The sequence below is a fragment of the Solanum tuberosum genome, unplaced genomic scaffold, assembly GCF_000226075.1.
Source record: "Solanum tuberosum cultivar DM 1-3 516 R44 unplaced genomic scaffold, SolTub_3.0 scf00540, whole genome shotgun sequence".
Classification (NCBI taxonomy): Eukaryota; Viridiplantae; Streptophyta; class Magnoliopsida; order Solanales; family Solanaceae; genus Solanum; species Solanum tuberosum.
Window position 1 is genome coordinate 76,424 of NW_006239457.1, and position 22,722 is coordinate 99,145.

General features: G+C 34.5%; 3 protein-coding genes across 11 annotated transcripts in view; 1 reads left to right on the forward strand and 2 right to left on the reverse strand.

Annotated features, from left to right (window-relative positions):
• Window positions 1-5,924, forward strand: part of LOC102598264 (RNA-binding protein 25) — a 9,254-nt gene extending 3,330 nt beyond the window's left edge. For 4 of the 8 annotated variants that reach the window (XM_006365152.2, XM_015304339.1, XM_015304338.1 and 1 more), the window contains 7 exons: window positions 385-823; window positions 934-1,578; window positions 1,668-2,254; window positions 4,456-4,681; window positions 4,862-4,982; window positions 5,370-5,430; window positions 5,530-5,924. In XM_006365152.2, coding sequence (XP_006365214.1) covers window positions 385-823; window positions 934-1,578; window positions 1,668-2,254; window positions 4,456-4,681; window positions 4,862-4,982; window positions 5,370-5,430; window positions 5,530-5,697 — 2,247 coding nt within the window. In that variant the 3' untranslated portion in view covers window positions 5,698-5,924. The remainder of the gene's footprint in view (window positions 1-384; window positions 824-933; window positions 1,579-1,667; window positions 2,255-4,455; window positions 4,682-4,861; window positions 4,983-5,369; window positions 5,431-5,529) is intronic. The other 4 variants (XM_015304337.1, XM_006365153.2, XM_006365155.2 and 1 more) reach the window with 4 other exon arrangements.
• On the reverse strand, window positions 5,716-6,813 carry LOC107058524 (serine/threonine-protein kinase STY8-like). Its single transcript, XM_015304335.1, has 4 exons — window positions 6,699-6,813; window positions 6,144-6,265; window positions 5,783-6,064; window positions 5,716-5,730 (listed from the first exon to the last, which is right to left on the reverse strand). Exons 1-4 carry the CDS (start codon window positions 6,811-6,813, stop codon window positions 5,716-5,718), a joined length of 534 nt encoding a protein of 177 aa, XP_015159821.1.
• A 4,592-nt stretch (window positions 6,814-11,405) lies between these two features.
• On the reverse strand, window positions 11,406-18,740 carry LOC102600460 (deoxynucleoside triphosphate triphosphohydrolase SAMHD1 homolog). Of its 2 annotated transcripts, none has more exons than XM_006365161.2 (19): window positions 18,399-18,740; window positions 16,806-16,843; window positions 16,641-16,708; window positions 15,624-15,730; window positions 15,502-15,553; window positions 15,343-15,427; window positions 14,593-14,683; window positions 14,217-14,252; window positions 14,041-14,108; window positions 13,892-13,954; window positions 13,724-13,779; window positions 13,558-13,631; window positions 13,356-13,448; window positions 13,171-13,272; window positions 12,839-12,919; window positions 12,679-12,767; window positions 12,562-12,577; window positions 11,911-12,021; window positions 11,406-11,766 (listed from the first exon to the last, which is right to left on the reverse strand). In XM_006365161.2, exons 1-19 carry the CDS (start codon window positions 18,519-18,521, stop codon window positions 11,653-11,655), a joined length of 1,467 nt encoding a protein of 488 aa, XP_006365223.1. In that variant the 5' UTR covers window positions 18,522-18,740; the 3' UTR covers window positions 11,406-11,652. The 2 variants fall into 2 exon arrangements, with proteins under 2 accessions (XP_006365223.1, XP_006365224.1); XM_006365162.2 differs by having other exon boundaries at window positions 16,686-16,708; window positions 18,399-18,737.
• Between the last annotated feature and the right edge of the window lie 3,982 nt (window positions 18,741-22,722).

Consider the following 22,722-nt stretch of genomic DNA (forward strand, 5'->3'; position numbering starts at 1 on the left):
CCCACCCACCCAATTTCTTTTTTTTCTTATATAGAAAATACACACAGCCAACCGTCCAAAATAAATAAATTTTGTTTTCTCAACTATGTCTGCATATTTTAGGACTATTATTGTGCAGCATGAAGATCTCACCAGTGATAAAATTAATTATGATACCTTATCTTTACATCTGATAATGTGTGCCTGTGCAGCTCATCTGTCTACTAAATATTTACAGCATCTTCCCTCAGTGTTTGGAAATATGAACATTTTGTTCTGTCTGCATGCATATTTCGACCAAATCATGTTATAGGCGATCTCCTTCAAGTCATGTTACATCACCAACTTACCAAGGGGTAGTGAAATTTCAACTATTAAACTTAGTTAGACTTGGTATCATTGCAGTTAAATGTCAATCAAGCAACTCGCGATTTCCTTGAACGGTATGTTGAAAAGAAAGCAGAAAACTCAAAGAAACCCAAAGAATCTGAAACTGAAGGCACTGAGAAAGAAGAAGAAAGTGCATTAGGTGGGGAGACGAATGAAAATGCAAAGATGCCCACAGAACCTCCTGAGTCTAGTACAGAAGAATCAAAGCAAGATAGTGGTGATAAAGGGAACAAAGAAAATCTCGATGCTGCTAACTTTGGTCTGGTCACTGACGAAGATAGGCAAGCTGACAAAGAGGCCTTGGAGAAGCTCAAGGATATGATAGAGGAAAGGCTGAAGAATAAACCATTACCACCTCCACCTCCACCTCCACAAGCACCTAAAGATGGTTCTGATAACTCATATACGGAAAACCTCAAAGATGGGGAACCAGGTAGAGATACAGCAAAAAATGGTTAGTTTTTTGGACCAATAAGAAGCCTCTCTTTCCTTTATTTCTTTCAGATATTTTTCTTTTATTGAAGCTTTACTGACAGTTTCAATATGATTTTGGAAACACTGCAGAAGAAAAAAATGATGATGTCAACGAAAGTAAAACTTCAAGTGAGCATGACAAGGCCGAGATTAGCTCACCGGACCATCGTAGGCAAGATAGGAGAAGCAGGGATCGGGAGAGGGATTTGAAGAGGGAAAAGGAAAGGGAACTCGAAAGGTATGAGAGAGAACGTGAACAAGAACGAACTAAGAGAGAGAAGGAGAGAGAGTACAAGACCCGCGAAGATGACCGTAGGTACAAGTCCCGTGAAAAAGAGTGGGAAACAAGAGAAAGGGAGAGGGAACATTGGCGAAAAAGAGAGAGAGAAAGGGAGAAAGAAAGGGCTCAGGAACGCAAATGGGATATAGTGGAACAAGAACGTGAATGTGAAGATGGTTATAGAAAAAGAAAACACAGGACTAGTGACGAGGAGAGGAAAAGACGGCAGAGGGAGAAGGAAGATGACTTGGCCGACAGGTCTAAAGAAGAAGAAGAGATTGCTGAGGCTAAGAGAAGAGCAGACGAGGAACATCAGAAAAAAGAACAGGAGGAGGCATTGAAAATCCTTTCTGGTCATCTAGCCAATGGACGTGAAAAAGCTGTTTCATATGAGGAAAACAATCTTGATAGCCAAGATAAGAATATCGAGACTGCTCAGGATAATTTAAGCCAGGGTAACTATTTTAGTTTATTCTTCTTAAGATTTATTATTATGGATTTTGTCTTATCTTTTTATTTGGCATTTGATATTGAAAAATAACAGGTGAAGGAGTTGCACAAAATGGGACTGATGAAGAATCCGTGTTGGCAGCTACTGCAGCATCAGACATGAGGCATAATAGCAATGTCCCTACGAAAAGGTTAGAATTTGGCCTCTCAGGGTCAGGAAAAAGAGCTGCTGTCCCGTCTTTCTTCAATGCGGATGAGGATGAGGATACTCAAAAAGAAAAGAAAATGAGGCCATTGGTTCCAATTGACTACTCAGCTGACGAGCAACATATGGTCCAACCTTCCATCTCTGAAGCATCGCCGACTACAGCTGCAGAATTTGCTAAGCGAATTTCAAATGTCAATGCTAAAGAAGAGAGGCCTGACGTAGAGAAGGAGAGACACAGAAGAACTCATGACAGATCCAGCCAGAGGGATCGGGACAGGCATGATGAGGAGACTAACCGAACCAGGGATGACAGTAGAAACCTTGATCATGACAGAGTTCGGGAACCTAGACCTGATAAGGTTAAGACGCCTGATAATCAGAAGCTTTTAGATGCAAAGCAATTGATTGACATGATTCCAAAGACCAAAGATGAGTTGTTCTCTTATGAGATAAACTGGGCTATTTATGACAAGGTGAGAAATGATCTGTCAGTTTCATTCTCTTGCTTTAATACATGAGATGGTTTTATCGGATTATAGCAAATATTACCAAGTTAATTCATATGTTTTATTCTTAGAGTTGTATGCTATCTGGTACTTGCAACTTCTAGCGAACACAGCTATGCATTTTCATATTGATGTGTTCCTGCAATTAACATAAAGCAGAGTGGGAGGAGACGTAAGAGATAGCATACCCACTCAGCTTATAGGATTTGGAGGGCTTTTATTACTATTGTGGTTGATTTTTAGCCTAATGTCAGCCAACATTTGATATAGGTTTTTCCCCCGAAATAGCCGGTCTTTCTTTCCAATCAAATGTTTCCTTTGTCACTATTTTTATGTTTGAGCACAGTAATAGTAAGAGCACCATGATGGTTCCTTTTAAATTGTTTTTACAAGAAACACAACTGATGAATGAGTTTCAGTATTCCTTATGGGCAGATGCCAAAGAACTCCTAAGATATTGCGTATACATGAGATATGTGAGATGTATGCTAGTTCTAAAACTTGGTTCATTGACTCTGGTAAATAAAGATAGCTTTTGTTGGATTGAGTATAGTGTCCTTAGTTTAGCAGTACGTATATTCATGGTAATTCTATGGTAGTTTTTTTATATTTTTTAAGGCATCTGCTTTTTGCACGACTGCCTGAAAGTCCACGTTGGAATCAAAACATCTCATTAGGAGGGAGATGGAGGGTCAATTTATCAATTGCACAACAGCATACGGAGGTAAATGGGAGGGAAAAATTCCTATATCCTGATGGATCAAGTGATTAACACATCCACTAACATGATGAAGTAGCTTATGTATTCCTATTTGTTCTCCACTATTTGAATGTGGAAGACACTGTGGCTCTACTTCTGATTTCTTAAACAGTAGTTTTTCTCATTTTCTGGGAAGACATAGTGTCCCTTGATAATAAGTTTATTGGTCTTCCTACAAGATTAGAAAATAATTCTTCTGTATTGAGCACCAATATAGTTGCTTTATTGCTGAATCATGTAATTAGCAATTAGATAAAAAATGTTCAGAAATCATAGGACTTTCTGAATACGATCACCTCATCAGCAGTATAATCAGAGGTGGAAAGCATAGAAAAGTGCAAGTGCCTGTTGGGGCTTCAAGTGTAAAGTGCAATCGAAGCATGGACTTTGTATGCAAGGAAAAAATCACTACAAAACCTAATGACAATTTTGTAGATCAAAAGAATTGAAAAGCTAAGTATATATAAAACGTAAAAACCCTTGTTTATCAAGTACAATGTTTTTTGAATTTCAGATTCAGATGCAAGTTGCTAATTATGTCTTGTTATCTATTGTTAAATTCTAATTTCTTTTTCTTAATCACGAAAATGTTTATTCATGAAGTTTGATGAATAGATACTATTTTGTCATCAGTGCTATCCTCTTTTTTTCTTTTTTTGATAACCGAGAAATCCGTCTGTGACCCGCCCTTTGGACCAATCACAGCCTTCTAAACTCGGTGGATAATGGGATCAGTGCTATCCTCTTTAAGCAAAAACTTATAGATATTGAGACCCAACCTAGTGCCAACTCTGGAATACAGGTTAAGTGAAGCGAAACATCTAACCTGCGCAGAACCAAGCTTCACGGACTAAGGGCTTAAGCATGCCTCGAGAGGAGTTTGACCATGCTTGAGTGAGAAGAGTATTAAGCTTGACCGGGTAGTTGACTGAAAGTAATATTCAACTCCTTGACATGTGGTGAGGACTTACAGGAATGTAGGCATCCTAAGTTCCTGATCAAGAAAGGAATATAGGCATCCTGAGTTTACTGGGAGGATGCATGGCAAGAGAGTACTTTGGCTTTTAAGAATTCTTTACAGCAAGAACCACTGCTTACAAGTGAACAGAAAATTGGTCGCCTTTCAGCTGTCGTTGATATTAGATCCACCTTCCAACCGTTAGGAATGTTAACAACTGCTAGTCATGTAAACTCTTCATTTAGCGCTTTAGTTCCTGTTGGAGTCCCAAGGTCCTATAGACTTGTTTCACTTAAAGCTGAATCTCTAGGCTAAAATAACTTGAATGTTATGTTCTGAGCTTTTGCCAAGTTACATTTGGTGTATCCTATCTTCTCTTTTCGGGTTTTCTATTGTTGGTTTATTGGAGCTGTGAATGTTTATAGTTTATATCTGCTTTGCTTTTCACAGAATGCATTGCATGAAAGGATGAGACCGTGGATCAGTAAGAAGATCACTGATTTTCTTGGTGAGGAGGAGCCGACGCTGGTAGACTACATCGTCTCCAGCACTCAAGAACATGTCAAGGCAACTGAGATGCTGGAGAGGCTCCAAAGTATATTAGATGAAGAAGCTGAAATGTTTGTTCTGAAGATGTGGAGGATGCTTATATTTGAAATCAAGAAAGTCGAGACAGGTTTGGCTTTGAGGCCCAAATCCTAATTTCAGTTATGTTCTCACCTGTAACTTGGAAACATATTCATAATGCTCTTGCTACTTATCAAATCATTGTAGAACTGTGTTCTTTCAAGCATAAAAATGATAAATAGTTTAGGTTAAAAGTTGGTTATTTTGTGATTCTCTTAATTCATTCCAGCTTCAAGGTTGCGTTGCTTTCCATGTTTGTGCTGTTTTCTCTTACATATGAGTACGTCCCACATTTTTGACTGGAGGAAATTTGTGAGAAGCAAAGGCCTCACTTGTGGGATCACAATGGGGTATTTTGTTGTTGTGAAGGTCTTAATAGTGTTCTTTTTTATTTTTGGAATTTTAAACTGTTTCCAGCAGTATCAGATGGGACTGAACGTGATTTGGTCCAATCTAGTTCACTGCTATTTATAAATCTTCATTTCCCAAATGAGAACCGTTTTACATTTTAAATAGAATTAGATATCATTATAAAAAAAACTGGTTGTCTTAAAAGATGTTGCATACAAGCATGTCACATTGCATAAAGCACAAGTAGTCTTTAATTTCTCATTGCACTTATGCTTTTGGTTTTCTGCTGTGCTCTATGCTCAAGTAAGAATGTTTGAAGAACTTTATTCATATAACATTACAATTTACAGATTAATTATAAACTCCTGTGATTCCTGTCTTTCTAGGCAAAGCAAAATATGTGGTGCTTTCTTGGTTTTGTACTCGTCTGAATGGCTTCTAACATGTGTACCACTTCCTTCATCTCTGGCCTATTTTGTGGCTTTACATCCCAACATTTCTCCATTATATCTGACAATGCTGTTGGACAACATTTTGGTATCTCAGGCCTTCGATCCTTGTAAATTTGATGTGAGATTTTACTTTGAGAAATGTGTTCAGGGTATGGATCTAAACAAGTATACATTTCCCACAAGCAAATTGCAAAGCTGTAGACATCACACTTGTGATCATATGACGGATCGCTCAAAACCTCAGGAGCCATATAACCCATAGTTCCACTTGTTCCAACCATCATAGGAGGATAATCTAATCCAAGTGAATAAAACTCACTTGAGAGTCCAAAATCAATTATCTTCACTCTTCCAGTTTTGTCAACAAGTAAATTCTCAGTTTTCACATCTCTATGAGCAATTTTGTTAGAATGAATGTAACTCAACCCTTTAGCAACATCCAATGCAAGTTGTATTATTGTATCTAAAGGCAATTTCTTCTTCATTGTATGTCTGGAAAGATAGGATTGAAGAGTACCTCCACCAACATATTCCACAACTATGCAACATCCATTTATTGGCAGTGTTGCACCTTTTTCACATTTCATTTTTATCTTTGACATGTTCTTCTTATTTATAGCTCCAATAAACTGCACAAAATTAATATATACATTTCAGTTAATTTGCAAATAATATATTATAAGGAAATAAGAAAAAATAATTAAGTACCTCAGCGATATTGGAGTGTTGAAGATTGCACCAAGCAGAAACTTCTTGCATGAATACCTCTTCCATCAATTGCTTTTTTTCTATTGAATTCTTCTTTTCATCTCCCAAATCAAATACTTTAACTGAAATTCATCGAAATAATGTGTATTAATTAAAACTTACCAAATTTTTTACTATAGTCATTCTAACCACAATATTCAAGAAACATTGCCCTAATACATATTACTATATTCATTCTAGTTAACAATAATATTCAAGAAACGTAACCCTAATATAGTTTCACTCTAACAACAATTTTCATAAAACACAACCCTAATGTAGTAAACTATAGTCATTCTAACAATGATATTCAAGAAACGTAACACTAATATAGTTTTACTGTAGTCCTTCTAACAACAATATTCAAGAAACGTAACCCTAGTATAATAATTAATTACTATAGTCATTCTAACACGAATATTCAAGAAACGCAATCCTAATTTAGTAAAATAACTTGGCAAACAAAGTAGGAAGTACATGCATAAACAGTAATGAAAAATTAGTAATTAATTATACCTGCAACTTGTTTTCCGTTGTAAAGGCCTTTATAAACTACCCCAAAACCTCCAAGGCCAATTAATTTTTTGACAGTAAGTTTTGAAGCATCAAGTTCCCATTCTTGTTTCTTCATGTTAGCACACCAAATTTTATTCATTGTAGTATTACTTGATCTAGCTAGTATTGATTACTTTTTTCAAACAAATTTTACTATTGATTACTCTCACAAAAATTTTGTTCATCGGCGGAAGGGACGTATATATAGATAGTATTACTATAATTTGTTTCCTATTAGGAAATGGATTATTAATTACTATAATTTGTTTCCTATTAGAAAGGGATTATTAATTACTATAAACGGTTTGGTTTGAATTCATTATGATATGATTAGTTATGATGAGATAAGTTATGGTAAGATTATTTTTTTATTGAGTGTTTGGTTTGTTGTATTTAAAATAATAAATTTTAAGAACATTTTTTTTGTTTACAACAATACCCTTCACGAATGTGAAAAGTGATGTATAAAAATGATTTAAAGGGATATTTTTGTTATTTACTTATTTTATCCCGGAATTACTATACCACCCAAGAAAAAAAATAACTTATTCCGTTACTAATTATTAATTCCGGGATAAATTAAGTGGCACTATATTTGATGTTATTAGGTTCTAGAAACTTCTATAAGAATTTCCTAGTAAATATCTATAGAATGTACTATAAAAGAAAATCAACGAGTGGCTCTGAGGACTATTTGATGTTATTAGCTTCTAGAAAGTTCTCAAGAATTTCCTAATAAGCATCTATAGAATGTATAAAAGAAAATCAAAGAATGGCTTGATAAAATTGTTCTTTTTTATTTTATTTTTAAAGGGGTATATATACTTATAATATAATGTACGACTTGTGCCTTATGACTGTCATGATTCAAAATTATGAGTCGTGATGCACACCTACCACTAACTCAGTAGGATAATTCTTAAACTGAACCAAAATGATAATTATAATACAAACAAAGTTTATATTAAGTAAAAAGTGAATAAAATAGTGTAACTCAGTCGATTAATATAATTAAAGTGCAAAAATACAAATGAAAATCCCAAAATGTGAAAGTCATATATATAAGTGCCTCTACAAGTTTGGTACAAGTCTAGAAAACAAAGTAAACTGTTTGGAAGATAAAAGATAAAATAAAATAAAACGATAAAGACGGGTTACGCACTCAAGTTCATTTTTTTATTTTGGAAATCATGTATGGCCATTGTTGAAGGAAGCTTGAAGACTGATGGAACATGTCGAAGGAACATGTCCATCGAAGCAGGCTGACGAGTTAGAGTTAGAGTCATACTAGGACTACACTACTAATTCCTAAGTTATGTACAACTAAGCTACTGTATATTGCAGGAGTCGACTAGGATAAAGTATTTGAGTTATAATACAATACTACTCATGTAAATAATTGTGTTGTAGTAGGTTTCCTAGTATAACTAGAATAGGACTCTTCTCCTATATAAGGAGCTTGTAACTCAATATTACAATCATCAATACAATTCTTGATTTCTCTAGTCCTAGACGTGAGATTTATACATGGTATTAGAGCAATAAAGCTTTTCCGCTCTTTAACGTATTAGATCAAAACCAAAACAACCACAAAATCGAACCGCAATGACCCCTTCTACCAACACTCTTTTGACCTTTTCACTTCATCATCTTATTTCGTCCTGCTCCATTAAACTTAAGCCAGCGAACTATCTTATATGAAAGACACAAATGTCTCAGTTGATTCAAGTGATGAGATTAACCTACCTCATCACAGAACCACCTAAAGATACTTGTTCCACTGGAAAGACTATTGAGGAAACTGTAGCAGGCGAGAAGAGTGCAGAAGACAACAACATTGTTGATGACTGGGAGGAGAATGATGTGTTGCTAAGGAGTTGGATCTCAGGCACCTTGACAGAAGAAAGCATGTACTTGATCGTAGGCTACAGAAGAGTACCTCCACCAACATATTCCACAACTATGCAACATCCATTTATTGGCAGTGTTGCACCTTTTTCACATTTCATTTTTATCTTTGACATGTTCTTCTTATTTATAGCTCCAATGAACTGCACAAAATTAATATATATATTTCAGCTAATTTGCAAATAATATATTATAAGGAAATAAGAAAAATTAATCAAGTACCTCAGCGATATTGGAGTGTTGAAGATTGCACCAAGCAGAAACTTCTTGCATGAATACCTCTTCCATCAATTGCTTTTTTTCTATTGAATTCTTCTTTTCATCTCCCAAATCAAATACTTTAACTGAAATTCATCGAAATAATGGTCACGAGTGACCGAATTTAACCTCCGTCAAATTTTTGGTGTAATATTATTCCTGTCGTTAGGAAAAAAAAATTGTTTTTTCCCTTGAACCCCAACCTATTGTTAATTTAAAATTATAAGTATTAAGGGGTAAATTTTAAACATTTTTCTCCAAAATTTGGACACATTGAGTGCACCTACTTTATAATGGAACTCCATTAATGGCAAAGACAAACGCCAAACAATTTGTTAACAGTAATGACGTAAATGGATCAAAAGAATGATATAGGCGCAAATTTTAGAACATTTTCCAGTGTAACTGTTTCAATATATGCATCTTTTGTTTATAGTCTAATTTTTTTATAAAAATATTTTTAATTTTATATCACAAGATTCAAAAATCTTTTCTTAGATTTATATTTTGATGGCAGAGAATTGCCTTTTTTATTTGGGAAAAGGGTCAAAAATACCCCTCAACTTTGTTTTATTAGTTGACTTTACCCTCGCCGTTAAAATGAAGTTAATTTTACCCCTCCCATTACTAATTTCACCAAATTTATCCCTCAATTGGATGAAAAACCCAAATCAACTAAAATTATCCAATTTCAATTAAATAACCCAATTTTTTCTCTTTTTAATCCGAACCCGACCCATTTATACCAAATTAAAACCCCAAATCAAGCTCCGGCAATCCCCATTCATTTTCTCCGTTTTCCGGCGAAACACCACCAAAACAACCTCCAAATGACCACCTGAAACCACCACTCAAAACCCCCAAAAACCAGAAACGACATCAAGCAGAAAACATTAACAACACACCCATTTTCCTCTACTTTCCGGTGACGACAACAAGACCTTTCTTCTCCATTTCCGGCCAGTTCCAAGCTGGAACAACATTAAGCAAACCACCCACCGTCGGAATCATTCAAACAGCCGTGAAACCGACCTGAAACAGCTCTCAAACACCACTCTCTCCACGCCAAAATAACCACCCACCGTCGGAATCATTCAAACAGCCACGAAACCGACCTGAAATAGCTCTCAAACACCACCCTCTCCATGCCAAAATTCAGTGGTAAAACCACACTTCAGCCCACCAGAACCCAGACCTCCATCACCCAAGCTAAAACAACCAGCAAATGACTTCCAGACAACCAGTTCTCCGACCTCCAAACAACCAACCAACCAACAAAACCCCGACCAAAATCCCATCGGAAAACAACTGAAGCATCGCTAACAGATCAAACCAACAACACAATCAGGCGAGAATCAAGGCTCGAAAACAACAGCCACAACTTCATATCCAGCTAGGCTCAACAAGCAAGCAATAACATAGTTTTAGATCTGCCCGCAGGAAAGCAAAATCCGATGATTGAACGAGCTCCAAGCTCCGACCACACTAGTGTGCTAAATCTCTCTAATCTTCTTCATATACTTCCTCTATTGAATGTGGTCATGGAGGAAACCCACTGTCAATCTTGGATGGGATTTTCATTGCAGTCAAGGATGACGGTGATTGCTATTTTCATCCGGGTATTTGTTTAACTTCATATTTCCTCCGTAAATATCTCTGTCATTTTTAACTGAACATTTTTCCCTGTTAAAAAGTGTAGGTGGTTCTAAATGGTTTCATGAGGTTTGCCAGGTGAAGGCAGATGGGGTTTCTGTGTCAAAATTACGAAATAGTGGTGCAATTTTAGTAGGAAGGACAAATATGCATGAGTTTAACTACAGAACATTTGCTGTCAATTTTAGTAGTATGTGTTTCAATGGAAGAAGGAGATGGAGAAGATTAGAGAGATGGGTTTAGAGTTCTAATTTGATATAAATGGGTCCGGTTCGGATTAAAAGAGAAAATCGGGTCATTTACTTGAAATTGGGTAATTTTAATTGATTTGGGTTTTCCATCCAATTGAGGGGTAAATTTGGTGAAATTAGTAACGGGAGGGGTAAAATTAACTTTATTTTAACGGGGAGAGTAAAGTCAACTAATAAAACAAAGTTGAGAGATATTTTTTACCCTTTTCCCTTTTTATTTTATTGAAATGAAATGATCCTTCGCCTATCTGCCTCTCTAAAACAATCTTTCTATTTCAAGTGCTCTATGAAACTTCCAAGGCACTTACAAAAGCACTTCCCACTAAGAAAATTGCTTTTCACAAAAAAAAAAAAAAAATTGAATATCTTACTTATTTTCTATTGTTTAATAGGGGCAAGTAAGAGAATATTATCTCAAGAGCATTTATATGTATCTAGCAAAACACTATAAAGGCAAAATAAGATGGAGAATTGGGAGTTCGAAGGTGGGATGGTCAAGGGTTGAGGTTTGGAGGGAAGAATTTGTTTTTAAAAAAAAAATGTTTGACCAACCAAACATAGGAAAAATTAAAAAAAAAAAAAAACAATTTCCACCACATACCAAACACACCTACATATATGTGACCAACGCCGTTCTAACGGTGCAATTACAGAACCTATATTAGCAATATCAAGTAGCAAGGGATTTATGCATCTAAACTTTTCAAGATCAACCAAAAAGATACTACTTATCAGTTTAGTCATACACATGGACTGCACATCTATATTACGATATGAAAGTGAGAATCTATGGTTGATGTGTATTCACAAAATGTACATCTGGCCAGAAGCAGATATATAGACATTCATTTCTCCTTGTACTTCAGGCGTTTCTTTTTTTCAGGAGTTGCATGCACTTGCGTTTTCTCCCCATAAGTCTTCATCTGAAAATTCTCAAATGCATTGGAAACAGCTTCTACCTGTAAGATTTTTGCCAAAATTACCAAAGCATATACAGTCCTCGTATATTTTTTAAATTCTAAGACAAGTGTGCTTGAGACAAAAGAGAAGCAGGCAGTTTAAAGGAGAATAAGGGAGCGTGGATTTGGTTGTATCTCACTGACCAGTTTAGGATCTCTTGTATAAACTCTAACAATCAGATCCTGGTAACACGCAGGCAACAAGTGACTGATGCGATCATCCTTTATATGGGATTTCTCAAAGCTATCATAATCCTGTAAACAGTAGCACATTAGAGAAGCCGGCGGAAAATTGAAACATGTACCCCAAAAACATATTTGCCATGTAAGGTTTACATTTTTTCCAGACAACAATTATAGCAGATAGAGATATTGAATTGATGTTTGAGAACTGGAGCTATGAACTTCCAGAGCTAATCGATGTTTGAGAACCATAAGGAAATTTAATTTCTATCCTGTATAGTCTTTTTCATTTTTACTGAAACACATCAGTGTTTTCAACAGTTCAGTATAGATGAACAAAATCACTGGATAATCCAAGACAAATATAATTGAAAGTTGCAAAAGAGATTTATACAACTAGCATGAAGAGTACCATTTATGGTAAGGTTAATTTCTAACTATAGGTGGAAATTGTCAAAGGGCATTCACTAAACACTTGTTTAGCCAAATTAACCGAAATTTGCATCTTTGTAGCTTCAGGGAAAGAAGATAATGAGTCCTGAAACAAATATTTGTTTGTCTATTTTTGTGCAAGTTTCTTGAAAGTAAACAGGACAAAGAAAATTATAATACCTGGAAGAAGCTGATCCTGCATGACAATGGACCACATGAACAGAAGAAAAGAAAAGGCATTAGTCATCACACGAGCATGAGATCATGAGCAACAATAACCCCAAGATTCGAAAGTACCTTTCCAAAGGATTATTCCTTCCACTAGTCAAATCAATTTTGACATTAGTAACAATGACATCTTCCTCATTCAATTGAGCATCAGAATTCTGGTTAAAGAATTACTCTATGAGGGAGTGATCATCACTATCAGGTAAACAAAAGAGGATATTGGAGTTACCTGGGAACAAATTATGTCTTGAGCCGTAACATTTTTAAAATACTCCAGATTCTCCTTGGGCACAGCAAACTCATTACAAAACTGTCAGAATATTGATGCAAATATATTTCAGCCGCCCTTTTATCCTTGCTGTAAACAGCTTGATAGTTGATATCATTCAACTTATAGAGAACGAGAATAATAGAATAGCATAGGAGTTAATGTTAAAAGATGACATGAACAGTTCCGTAAAATAAGATCCTTAGGACATATATAGTAGGAAACAACTTGAAGCTGTAGATGTTTTTCAACTAGAATTACGACTCTGGAGACTCTGGTTTTATAGTGGGTACCTGGTATATGTCCCTCCTCCGAATTCGACGAATCAGATTTCTGGATTCCTCTAGATCTTGATGGGTAGAAGTTTCAATTGTTTTGACTATTGTATCATCTAACTGCACATTGTTAATTAACCGATGGTTTAAAGTTCAGACAAGCATGGGATTTTGGGTTGTATCAATGAAAAAGATTATCTAACCATCCAGTACTGAGCTGGTTCATTGATGAGTGAATCAATTTGAAGATAGTCATTGGCTTTTATCAAGGCATCTACAACCATGAGCTCTATTGCCTACAAATTATAAGATGGAAAAAGAAAACAAACAAGCACTCACAGTGAGTTATAAGTAGTAGAAAGTGGAAACATTTTGAAATACACAAGTAGGGGAAATTCTTTGAACCTTCACTTTTGGATGCGTATAGACCGTACGATGCAAATCAGCACGAGTGGAAAATAGCTTGTGGATTGTAAGATCTAACAAAATCATCAAATGCAATGTGAGGACTCTTCCTATATGTGGAAGATGTTAATTTTTCATGTAACATAATAGCTTCAAGAATACTAACATTCCTTCGCCCGATAACATATTTCATTGTCTATAACACGCATTGTTTCCATTAGCCTGCAAGTAACAAAAATGTAGTATTTGCTTTTCCAGAGTTAGTAATGATTCTGGGACAAATTCTTTCAGTTATAATAAGAAAGAAGGATCAAATTTAGTACGGAGATCATGCCTCTGGAACTGAAAATTGCACCCAAGACCACAAGCTCTGGTATCACGCTCTATGTAATCAAATCTGCAAAAAGATTGATTCATCTAATGCAGCTGCAAGCGCATAATTTAAGCTGCATCTGAAGAAAGTAAAAGGAGAAGGGAATTTACTTGTCAACATCTATTCCATTTCGCCCATTAGCAACAATGTCATACAAGAACTGCTTCTCTTTTGAGCTCTGTATAGCAGTAAGTAATGAAGCAAAAAGATTCAGCATGTGTTCTCAGATCTTAGCTATTTTAATATCTTAACACATCAACTCAAATCCTCCCATAAAAATGCTCACCACTGATTTACCTTCCTCAGAAGCAACTATCATTTCCTGTGTAGAAACGAGTAGAGATTTAATACCACTCAGAGGAAAGCCAAAGGTAGGGCTGGAAAGCAAAACCACCCTTGGAATCTAAAACAAAGCTCCAGAACAAACTGAAAATAAAGCTCATGATAATGAACGTGAAAAGTTTTCAATCTTACATTATATAATTCTGAAAGCATGAGGTACAGCTCAAGAAGATAACATTCCAAACGCATAGTAAATTATGCAGGCAGACAAACTTGGGGCAACTAATCCTAGTCTGCTGAGGTTGCATCTTTAGGGGGAGGGAACATTTGATTTAAGGATGCAAAAAGGCATCATGAATAACATTTCATTTTCATACGACCTTTACTTTCTTCAAAGTGCCAGAATCAATATCAATGCTATGCTCATCAACAATGTAGTCTATCATCTTCAAAGACATATCTTCATGGGACCTGAAAATTTTTTATTCAGGAAGTACTTAGAAAAGTAGACTTAAATAATGAAATTCTTAAACAAGATCTGTTGCTCAGTGTTTGGAAAGGTACATAATAGCTTCAAACTACAGGGAGTAGTAAAGTAATGGTAAAACATGATCAATGAACGAGTGGTGTTGCCAGTCTTCTCTTCATTGCAAGAAAGAGAAAGAGAATTGCAATTGAGGATAAATAAGCACACGGTACACTCTGCTTTGCGATATACCTAACCATACATAAATGTCAAATTTGATCTCAACATTTTCAGCTTACATTAGTGATGGCATTCTTTTGAAGCCACAAATACTGCAAATATTTCTGTTGGGGGAATAAGGATAAAACCCATGAATAGTGATTGTTATGGCAATGTCATACAAACTCTTTCAGTCATCGACTAATTTTTGGATGAAGAGGACAGAGGAGTACTTTCACTTAAAATGAACGAAAGGGGCAGAGATAGGTAGAAAAAAGCCTACACAATCATGCATTGATGCCCAATAAGAATAAGAATTTTAGGAATACTTATAGTGCCAAGCGGACCAAATATCTCTGCAAGGGAAGCATTAAAGGAGTTCACTGTCTCCAATCCTCCAGTTCTGATGGATGGAAAAGGAGAGAGTTTTTATATTAACAATTACCATTTAATGCCGTCACGAACCCGAGGAAGAAATTCACGCTCAAACATGTGACTGAATGGCCCATGACCCACATCATGTAGTAATCCTAGATGAGCTCAAGTAAGAACAATGGTCAGATGCTGTTGAGAAAATGAACCTTAGCTGGTATGTTCGACTCACCAGCAAGTTTCACTGTCTGTACATCAAAAGATTCGATGCCAAGCTCCTGTCCCTACAACCACAGCACATCCATCAAAACATTTTATCAAATATAGGGCCAAGATATAAGGATATAGTCCTACTTGATAGGTCTTAAGTTTATGTACAGCATCACTGGCCAGCCAATAGACCCCTAGGGAATGCTCAAACCGAGAGTGCACAGCCCCAGGATAAACCATACATGTAAGACCTAGGACAGAAATTGAGATCGAGTCAATATTACAAGTTCAAATCCCAAATGATGGCAAAGCACCGGAAAAGAGCATATACTTTCTGAAAAAGTTCTAATCCAGATTATTTATATCTGATATGAAACACCAAGAAATAGAAAAAGTTTCTGCCTTTACAAGTGTACTGGCTCTACTACAGTTTTGATTCAAGAAGTATAGTTGTTACCACTAGAGGACCAAATTGCTAGCAGTAACTCTAATTGATGATTCACAAGAACCTCACAATACTCCTTTTCTAAAAGAAGATTAGTACGGAAAAGACAACTTGCAGTTATGATCTAAAAAATTTGATTGCTTTAAGCATTAATGTGCATATATAGATGACCCAGATATGATGAAGTGATCTGAAACACAGACATGCTGAAAGAAATAGTTGTTGGTGCCTCTTAAGGAGTACAAAGTTAAAATGATCACATGCACCATATGTGGAAATCTTGTTTCTCATTTTGGTTCAGCCTCTCTCTGAAAAAAAAATTCTTTTGAAGAATTTGTTGTTGAAAAACTTTGAGCAAGTTGACAATAAAATAACACAGTCAGGGATCTAGTAGTCCAGATGGCCACACCATCACCTGATAAAATGTTCATGAGAGTCAAGTTAAATGGAATTATTGCGCAGCAATTCAGAAAACTATTACTAGACTTCTCTAATATGGAAGGACATAAAAGCGGATACATCCACCTGCAACTTGTTCAACAGCTGCAGAAACCAAAATGTGCTTGTGTCATCCCACAGCCAAATTTATCCTACAAGCCTTAAAGATATGCATTTGCAAAGCCTCAAATATTTATTTTCACCAGTAACCGTAAAATCATTATCCTAAACATTAAAATGTTTGTCTAGACAACAGCTTTACATATACACACATTCACCTGCTCCTTGAGGGAAACTTGATAAGAAATAAAGGATATGCGTACCTAGCTGCTTCAATTCACGAAGCCTACAACATACACAAGAAAACACAATTGGAATTATTTCCAGCCAATCAAAAATGTCTGGAGCAGAAAAGAAACAATTTACAAACAAATTAAGCTTGCCTCTGAAATTGTTCAGTGTCGATGAACTTCAGAGCTTGCTGCAGCCGAAGGGAGGAACTGTTGTTAAATACAGTATAAATATAGAAAATCTGATATCTTCACCTAGTGCTGATATAAAAGAAAACGTATATCCTACATGCTCGTATATAAATTCTATTTGACTTAAAAATTCTATTTTCACTAGAATCAAACGTTAAACAGTGAATGATGATTTTTGTCAAGGAAATAATGTTGCTCTATGAAAAGTTACCTATCTGCTTAATAAGTATATGTGCCAATTTATGTGACACCATTCAAATTTTGAGATTCAAACAAGTTTATGACCGTAATTTTTTCATATATCATTTAAATATTTTGAATTGATTTTTTCATTTATCATTTAAATATTTTGAATTATATTTTGAATTGTCAATCATTGATACGTATAGTACTTTTTACGTAATTTTCAAATATATAATCTTGTTCCAAAAAAATTGATTTCATGCCCGAATTTACGATCAAAATTAAACTGTTGAAATTCGAACTATCCATATCAATCGAGACGGATGTATAGCTGCTACTACTTTGAAAGAAAAGAGTCAGCAAAATTATGGAATAAACGAATCACAAAAAGGTTCTGAAAGAGTCAAACTGGTCGTGATCATATTTAGCCTAATTGATATGTCTTGCTACGCTAAAGCATGGGTAAAAACAGCCGTTTATAGGCCCATATAAACTTGACTAAGCAACTATTCACCAGAAAAGGAAAGTGTATCCTTTTTTTCAGAAACTATTCCCACTACACAAATATTCGCGTACACGCATAGCATACAACCAACATGTATAACCCACTGAACTTTTCCTTTTTCTCATACCGGATGACGTTGTATCTGATTTTTAAATTTTTTATGCTGTATCTGAATTTACATGAGGTTTCCGGTCAGGAATACAAAAGCACTTCAAATTACGATCAATATCTTCAATAGAAAAGCCACAAAACCGTAAATCTATATAATTTGGAAAAGACGAAGATGAACGCCGAGTTCGGAAATAACTACAGCGTGCAAGTATAACAGAGTTACAAGCCATACGTGGTGGAATTTCACCACTCGAACAGGAAAAATAAATTTAAATTATTGAATCAACTTCCTCGAATCAAAAGTAAAGCAGAGCAGAAATAAGAGTAAGTGAGTAACTGTGCTGAAAAACAAACAAGTACTCCGATTTTGATAAGAACAGCGACACGAAAAATAATAAAGTATACGCTACGATTTACGAAACCTCACTACCGGACACGAAAGAGAAATGCAAATTATAAAGTCAATTATTCCATTTCAAAAACAAAAGGAGCGGAAATTAGTATAATCATGCTAAAACGCAAACACGAACACTGAGTTTTAAACGATTATAACGTGCAAAACAGAACAACGGAATTAGAAATTTCACACTCAAACTGGAAAAATTAAATGCAAATCACCGAACTAATTTCTTCACTTCAAACTCAAAATCATTAGAAATAAACTCAAATTTTTCAAAAGCAAAAAAGGAACTCCGATTTTGATAAGAATCAAAGCATGCAAAGCATAACAAAAAAAAACGAATTAGAAACCGTACCCTATCGAGATAGATGTTGCCATGAACATTATCATGGATATGCTTAGAGAACCGCCGGGGGTCGAACGGAGCCGCGCCGGAGTTGCACCTCGGTAAGCGTTCGCCGTTGCTACAATCTCCCATGGGTAACTGTTTCAGGTACTGTTCTAGAAAGTTGTGGAAAACTCCGGATATAGTATTATGGTTCTGTGTAGAGTTTTCGACGGAGAGAATTTGGTTCTATTGCTTTGTTACTTGCTTTTTTATAGGGGAAAAAGGGGAGAAGAGAGGAGAGGGAAAGGAGTCAGGTACAGGAATTTGGAGTGAGTGGTGAAGTGATGGAGATACCGCCAAATACAATAAGTTTCCTACTGTACGCGCAGTGAAAGTGCGTGTTAACAACCTACAATAATTACTTTCGTCTAATTATCAGTTTCACTTTTCGAAAGTTAATGATTTATAAATTGACAAATAGTAAGGCATGGCAAGTATTTTGAGACGGAGGGTGCACTCATGTAGTCAAATTTATAATTTTGTCACCAAACTATTGATAATCTTAAAAACATTTATTTACTTGACTAACTGAACTTAAATACACATTTTATTTGCGATATGACATAATGAATAAGCTCAAACTTTTGTAGGAGGATGTGATTCTTAATAAAAATCTAAGAAAGGTGTTAAAAACATCTCTAAACTTAACAAAAATTTAGAAATGTATTTCAATTAAGTTACAAGATCAGGGATCTACTTAAGTTCAGTTAGTCAAATAGGCCAGTACTTTTAAGATGGTCAAAAAAGAAACTACTAATAATTTACGTCAAATTAAAGATATTTTCAACAGTTCTCTCTTTTTCTTTAATGTTAGTATTTTTTGTGTTTGATGATGCATTTCAAATGCCAGCAAAAGAGGGTTGTGCTATGAAAATATTAGAGAAAATACATAAAGTCTCCATTAAACTTAAACTTTATTTTGAAGTAGACACTTAAAGTTTGCGAAAGTTTTATTATCCACTGAACTATATTCTATCAAATTAAATATGTCATTTAGACCCGCTTCTGCACCTTCTGTGTTTTTACGTTACTAGGACGCGTGAGTGTTTTAAAAAACAACTCCAAACCAATATAAAACGGTCATGTGGCATTGTAAATTGAATTCTTTATTTTAGAAGAAGACCCATCTTCCCCAAATCTATTCAAACACCATTGATAGCCATGGAAGCTTGCTACAGTGCCATGATTAGTCAACACTGCAATATCTCTCAAACTTCAATTCACTTTCACAAGATGAGCACTACATTAATGTTAAATTAGGTCTTGGGCCTAACTCACACCCCAAAAGCTAGCTCAAAGAGAGGAGGATTTGCCCAAGCCTTATAAGGAGTCCACCCATCTCATTAACCACCGACGTGGGACTTTTGTCATTCTTTTAACACCCCATCTCACGCCCAGTGCTTAGCATCTGGTGCGTGGGCAATTTTGATTTTGGGGGGCCCCCAACATCGGATGAGACAGACCCTGCTCTGATACCATGTTAAATTAGGTCTTGGGCCTAACTCACACCCCAAAAGCTAGCTCAAAGAGAGGAGGATTTGCCCAAGCCTTATAAGGAGTCCACCCATCTCATTAACCATCGACGTGGACTTTTGTCATTCTTTAACAATTAAGTCGACAGCAATCTTCGAATTTCTGACTTTTTTATAAAAAAACATTTTCAGAAAGAGAATACCACACGCAGATGCTAGCTTCTCCTTCGTCCACTGATAATATTATTCAAAAATTGAAGAAAAACTCAGACAAAACACACAGAAAGCAAAGAAAAGAAGAAAGATAGAGATTGACCTTAAAAATATTTATTGTTCATACTCCACTAGATTCTCTCAAAACAGCCTCATTAACCGATACAAGTAAATTAGAACTCATTAATATTAATTTTATGTAAGAATTGAATCAACCCAAAGAGTGAAAATTGTATCAATCTTACTTCAAATCACTCAATATCACAGTTTTGGGGAAGAAAAGATAAGAAAAAAAATTGATTAAGAGGAAAGGTTAAAATGTGAGCAGGTCAAGTTAAGAACCCGGCATTTATCAAAACGGGTAGAAAATATAAATAATTATATTATTTTATTAGGGGGTGAGAGACATGCGTGGAAAATTGGAGCAAAAATTACTAAAAAGCACATATTTAGTTTGGTTGAAAATGGTTCAGTGGGGTACGCAAACTTGAAGTGTCTACTTCAAAATAAGGTTTAAGTTTAATGGGACTTTAGTATTTTCTCAAAATATTATTAACTAGTGAAATTATCCGCGCTTCGAGCGGCTATATGAAATATTTATAAGATAATAATATGAAATATGTAATATTTAGGTTAGTATCGAATATATAGATAATATTAATATTTCTCTTCATCTGTGATATCATAGGTTTTTTCATTTTTTTTAAACATATAAAATATAAAAAAAATTTGTATATGTATATAGTAGAACAAAATATTCACTGTGGTGAAGTAAATGGAATAAGAGATAATATGTTGAAATAACAATATATTATATTACGTTGAAAATATTTTCTATGTTTTAATTTTCTCTATCTTTTGTAGGAGTACTAATTTTCTATTCAAACTCTGATTTCGTCAAAACAAAATTGATATTTTTATTATGTCCTTATTATTATATTTGCTTATTATAATTTTTTAAGCATTAATTAAATATGGGAAAAAGGACAAATATACCCCTGAATTATCATAAATGGTATGTAAATACCCTTCGTTATACTTTTAGGACGTTGATGCCCTTACCGTTTAATTTTTGGAGTGTATATACCCTTTGGACTAACGGAAGGACACGTGTCATGATCTAAACGGTCTATCTAAAATTTATTTAATTTTTATCCATAATTAAAAAATTGACCCGATTAAATAAAAACCCGCCCAAATAATTTAAGACCCGTACCAAATTATAACCCCAAACCCCCAATAGACTATCTTCTCGATCTTTTCCTTCCTAACAGAGAAGGTTATAGCTTCTTCTTTTTTAAGTTAAATTTGTCGATCTTCTCCTTCCTAACAGAGATTGCTATAGTTTTTTTTTAAGTTAAATTTCATATTAATTTCTACCCTAATTTAATACAATTCGCATCAACAAAGTAAGATCCACTAATTTTTTTTAGACAAAATAAATGACACAGACAAAAACTCTTTGAATGTACGAGTAGAACTTTGGGGGTTTCTCAATTGATGGAAATGAGATTGTTTTTTTCTTGTTTACGGAGTGTCCTCTTGGTCGCCATTATTGAAGCTTTGTCATCAATACATTTCAAAGCAAAAAGAACGGTGACGAAAATAGATTGTTACATACGCAAAAAATGGCATCATGAAATATATTTTATTTTTCAATTACTTTTTTATAATTATAATAAAAATGAAACTCCTAATGATCATTAATTTTTTTGTTGTTAAAATGAGATAATTATATTAATTTTGCTTCATAACAAAGAAAAAGTAGAATAATAAAGGATCAAATGATTGGCATTGACAATATAATACATTTAGCTAAATTATTTATACAAATCAAAATTTAGAAAATTCTAGCAAAAGTAACTAAGTTGCTAATACAATTCAAAGTAAAAAAATAATCTCTAATTATGCTTCATTTTTTTCCTTCTATCATCTTCCTTTGCAAGTAGATCCGCCATCATGTTTTGATCCATATGTCAAACTCTTCATTTTATGCAATCAACTGAATAAAAATAAATATCATATACCAATTAAAAATAATTATGTCAAAAGAAAGAACGAAATTTTAAACTATAATATATTTGTATATTATCTTTTCAATAGTACTAACAATACTAAATAATTATTATTTTTTGAAATCTAACAAATATTATAATCAAACTATATTATATCCGAAAAACTATCTATTAGAAAGAGCAATTGCATACAGACAAAACATTGTTAAGAATTACAGAGATTTTTTTAATCATACTTGCTTGATGAATGATAATACAAACATTAAAAAATATTAAGAAAGCATGTCTAAGTACATAAAATAAAATAAAGACTTGAGAATGACTTTGTATGTGAATCTTCATGAAAATAAATATGAATCTATAGACAAAATAGAGGAAATAAAAAAATAAGGACTTGAGAATGATATATTTATTAACTTCATGTACTTTTTTTTTGTTACATGTTAGTTTCATTCACAAACCAAATACGAATTTATATAGACAAAAATAGAGGAAATAAAAAATAAAAATTTGCAATGAAATATTTCTTACCTTCATGTACTTCTTTTTTGTTACAAACCAAACCAATATGATGAAAAGAGAAAGGATAAT

Coding starts and splice junctions, on each gene's coding strand:
- LOC107058524 (XM_015304335.1), bottom strand. CDS start 6,813: ATGAAGAAACAAGAATGGGAACTTGATGCTTCAAAACTTACTGTCAAA. Junction 6,266..6,698: donor CAACGGAAAACAAGTTGCAG/GTATAATTAATT, acceptor GATGAATTTCAG/TTAAAGTATTTGATTTGGGA. Junction 6,065..6,143: donor AACACTCCAATATCGCTGAG/GTACTTAATTAT, acceptor AATTTTGTGCAG/TTTATTGGAGCTATAAATAA.
- LOC102600460 (XM_006365161.2), bottom strand. CDS start 18,521: ATGGGAGATTGTAGCAACGGCGAACGCTTACCGAGGTGCAACTCCGGC. Junction 16,709..16,805: donor GACACTGAACAATTTCAGAG/GCAAGCTTAATT, acceptor TGTATGTTGTAG/GCTTCGTGAATTGAAGCAGC. Junction 13,632..13,723: donor ATGTTATCGGGCGAAGGAAT/GTTAGTATTCTT, acceptor TGATTTTGTTAG/ATCTTACAATCCACAAGCTA.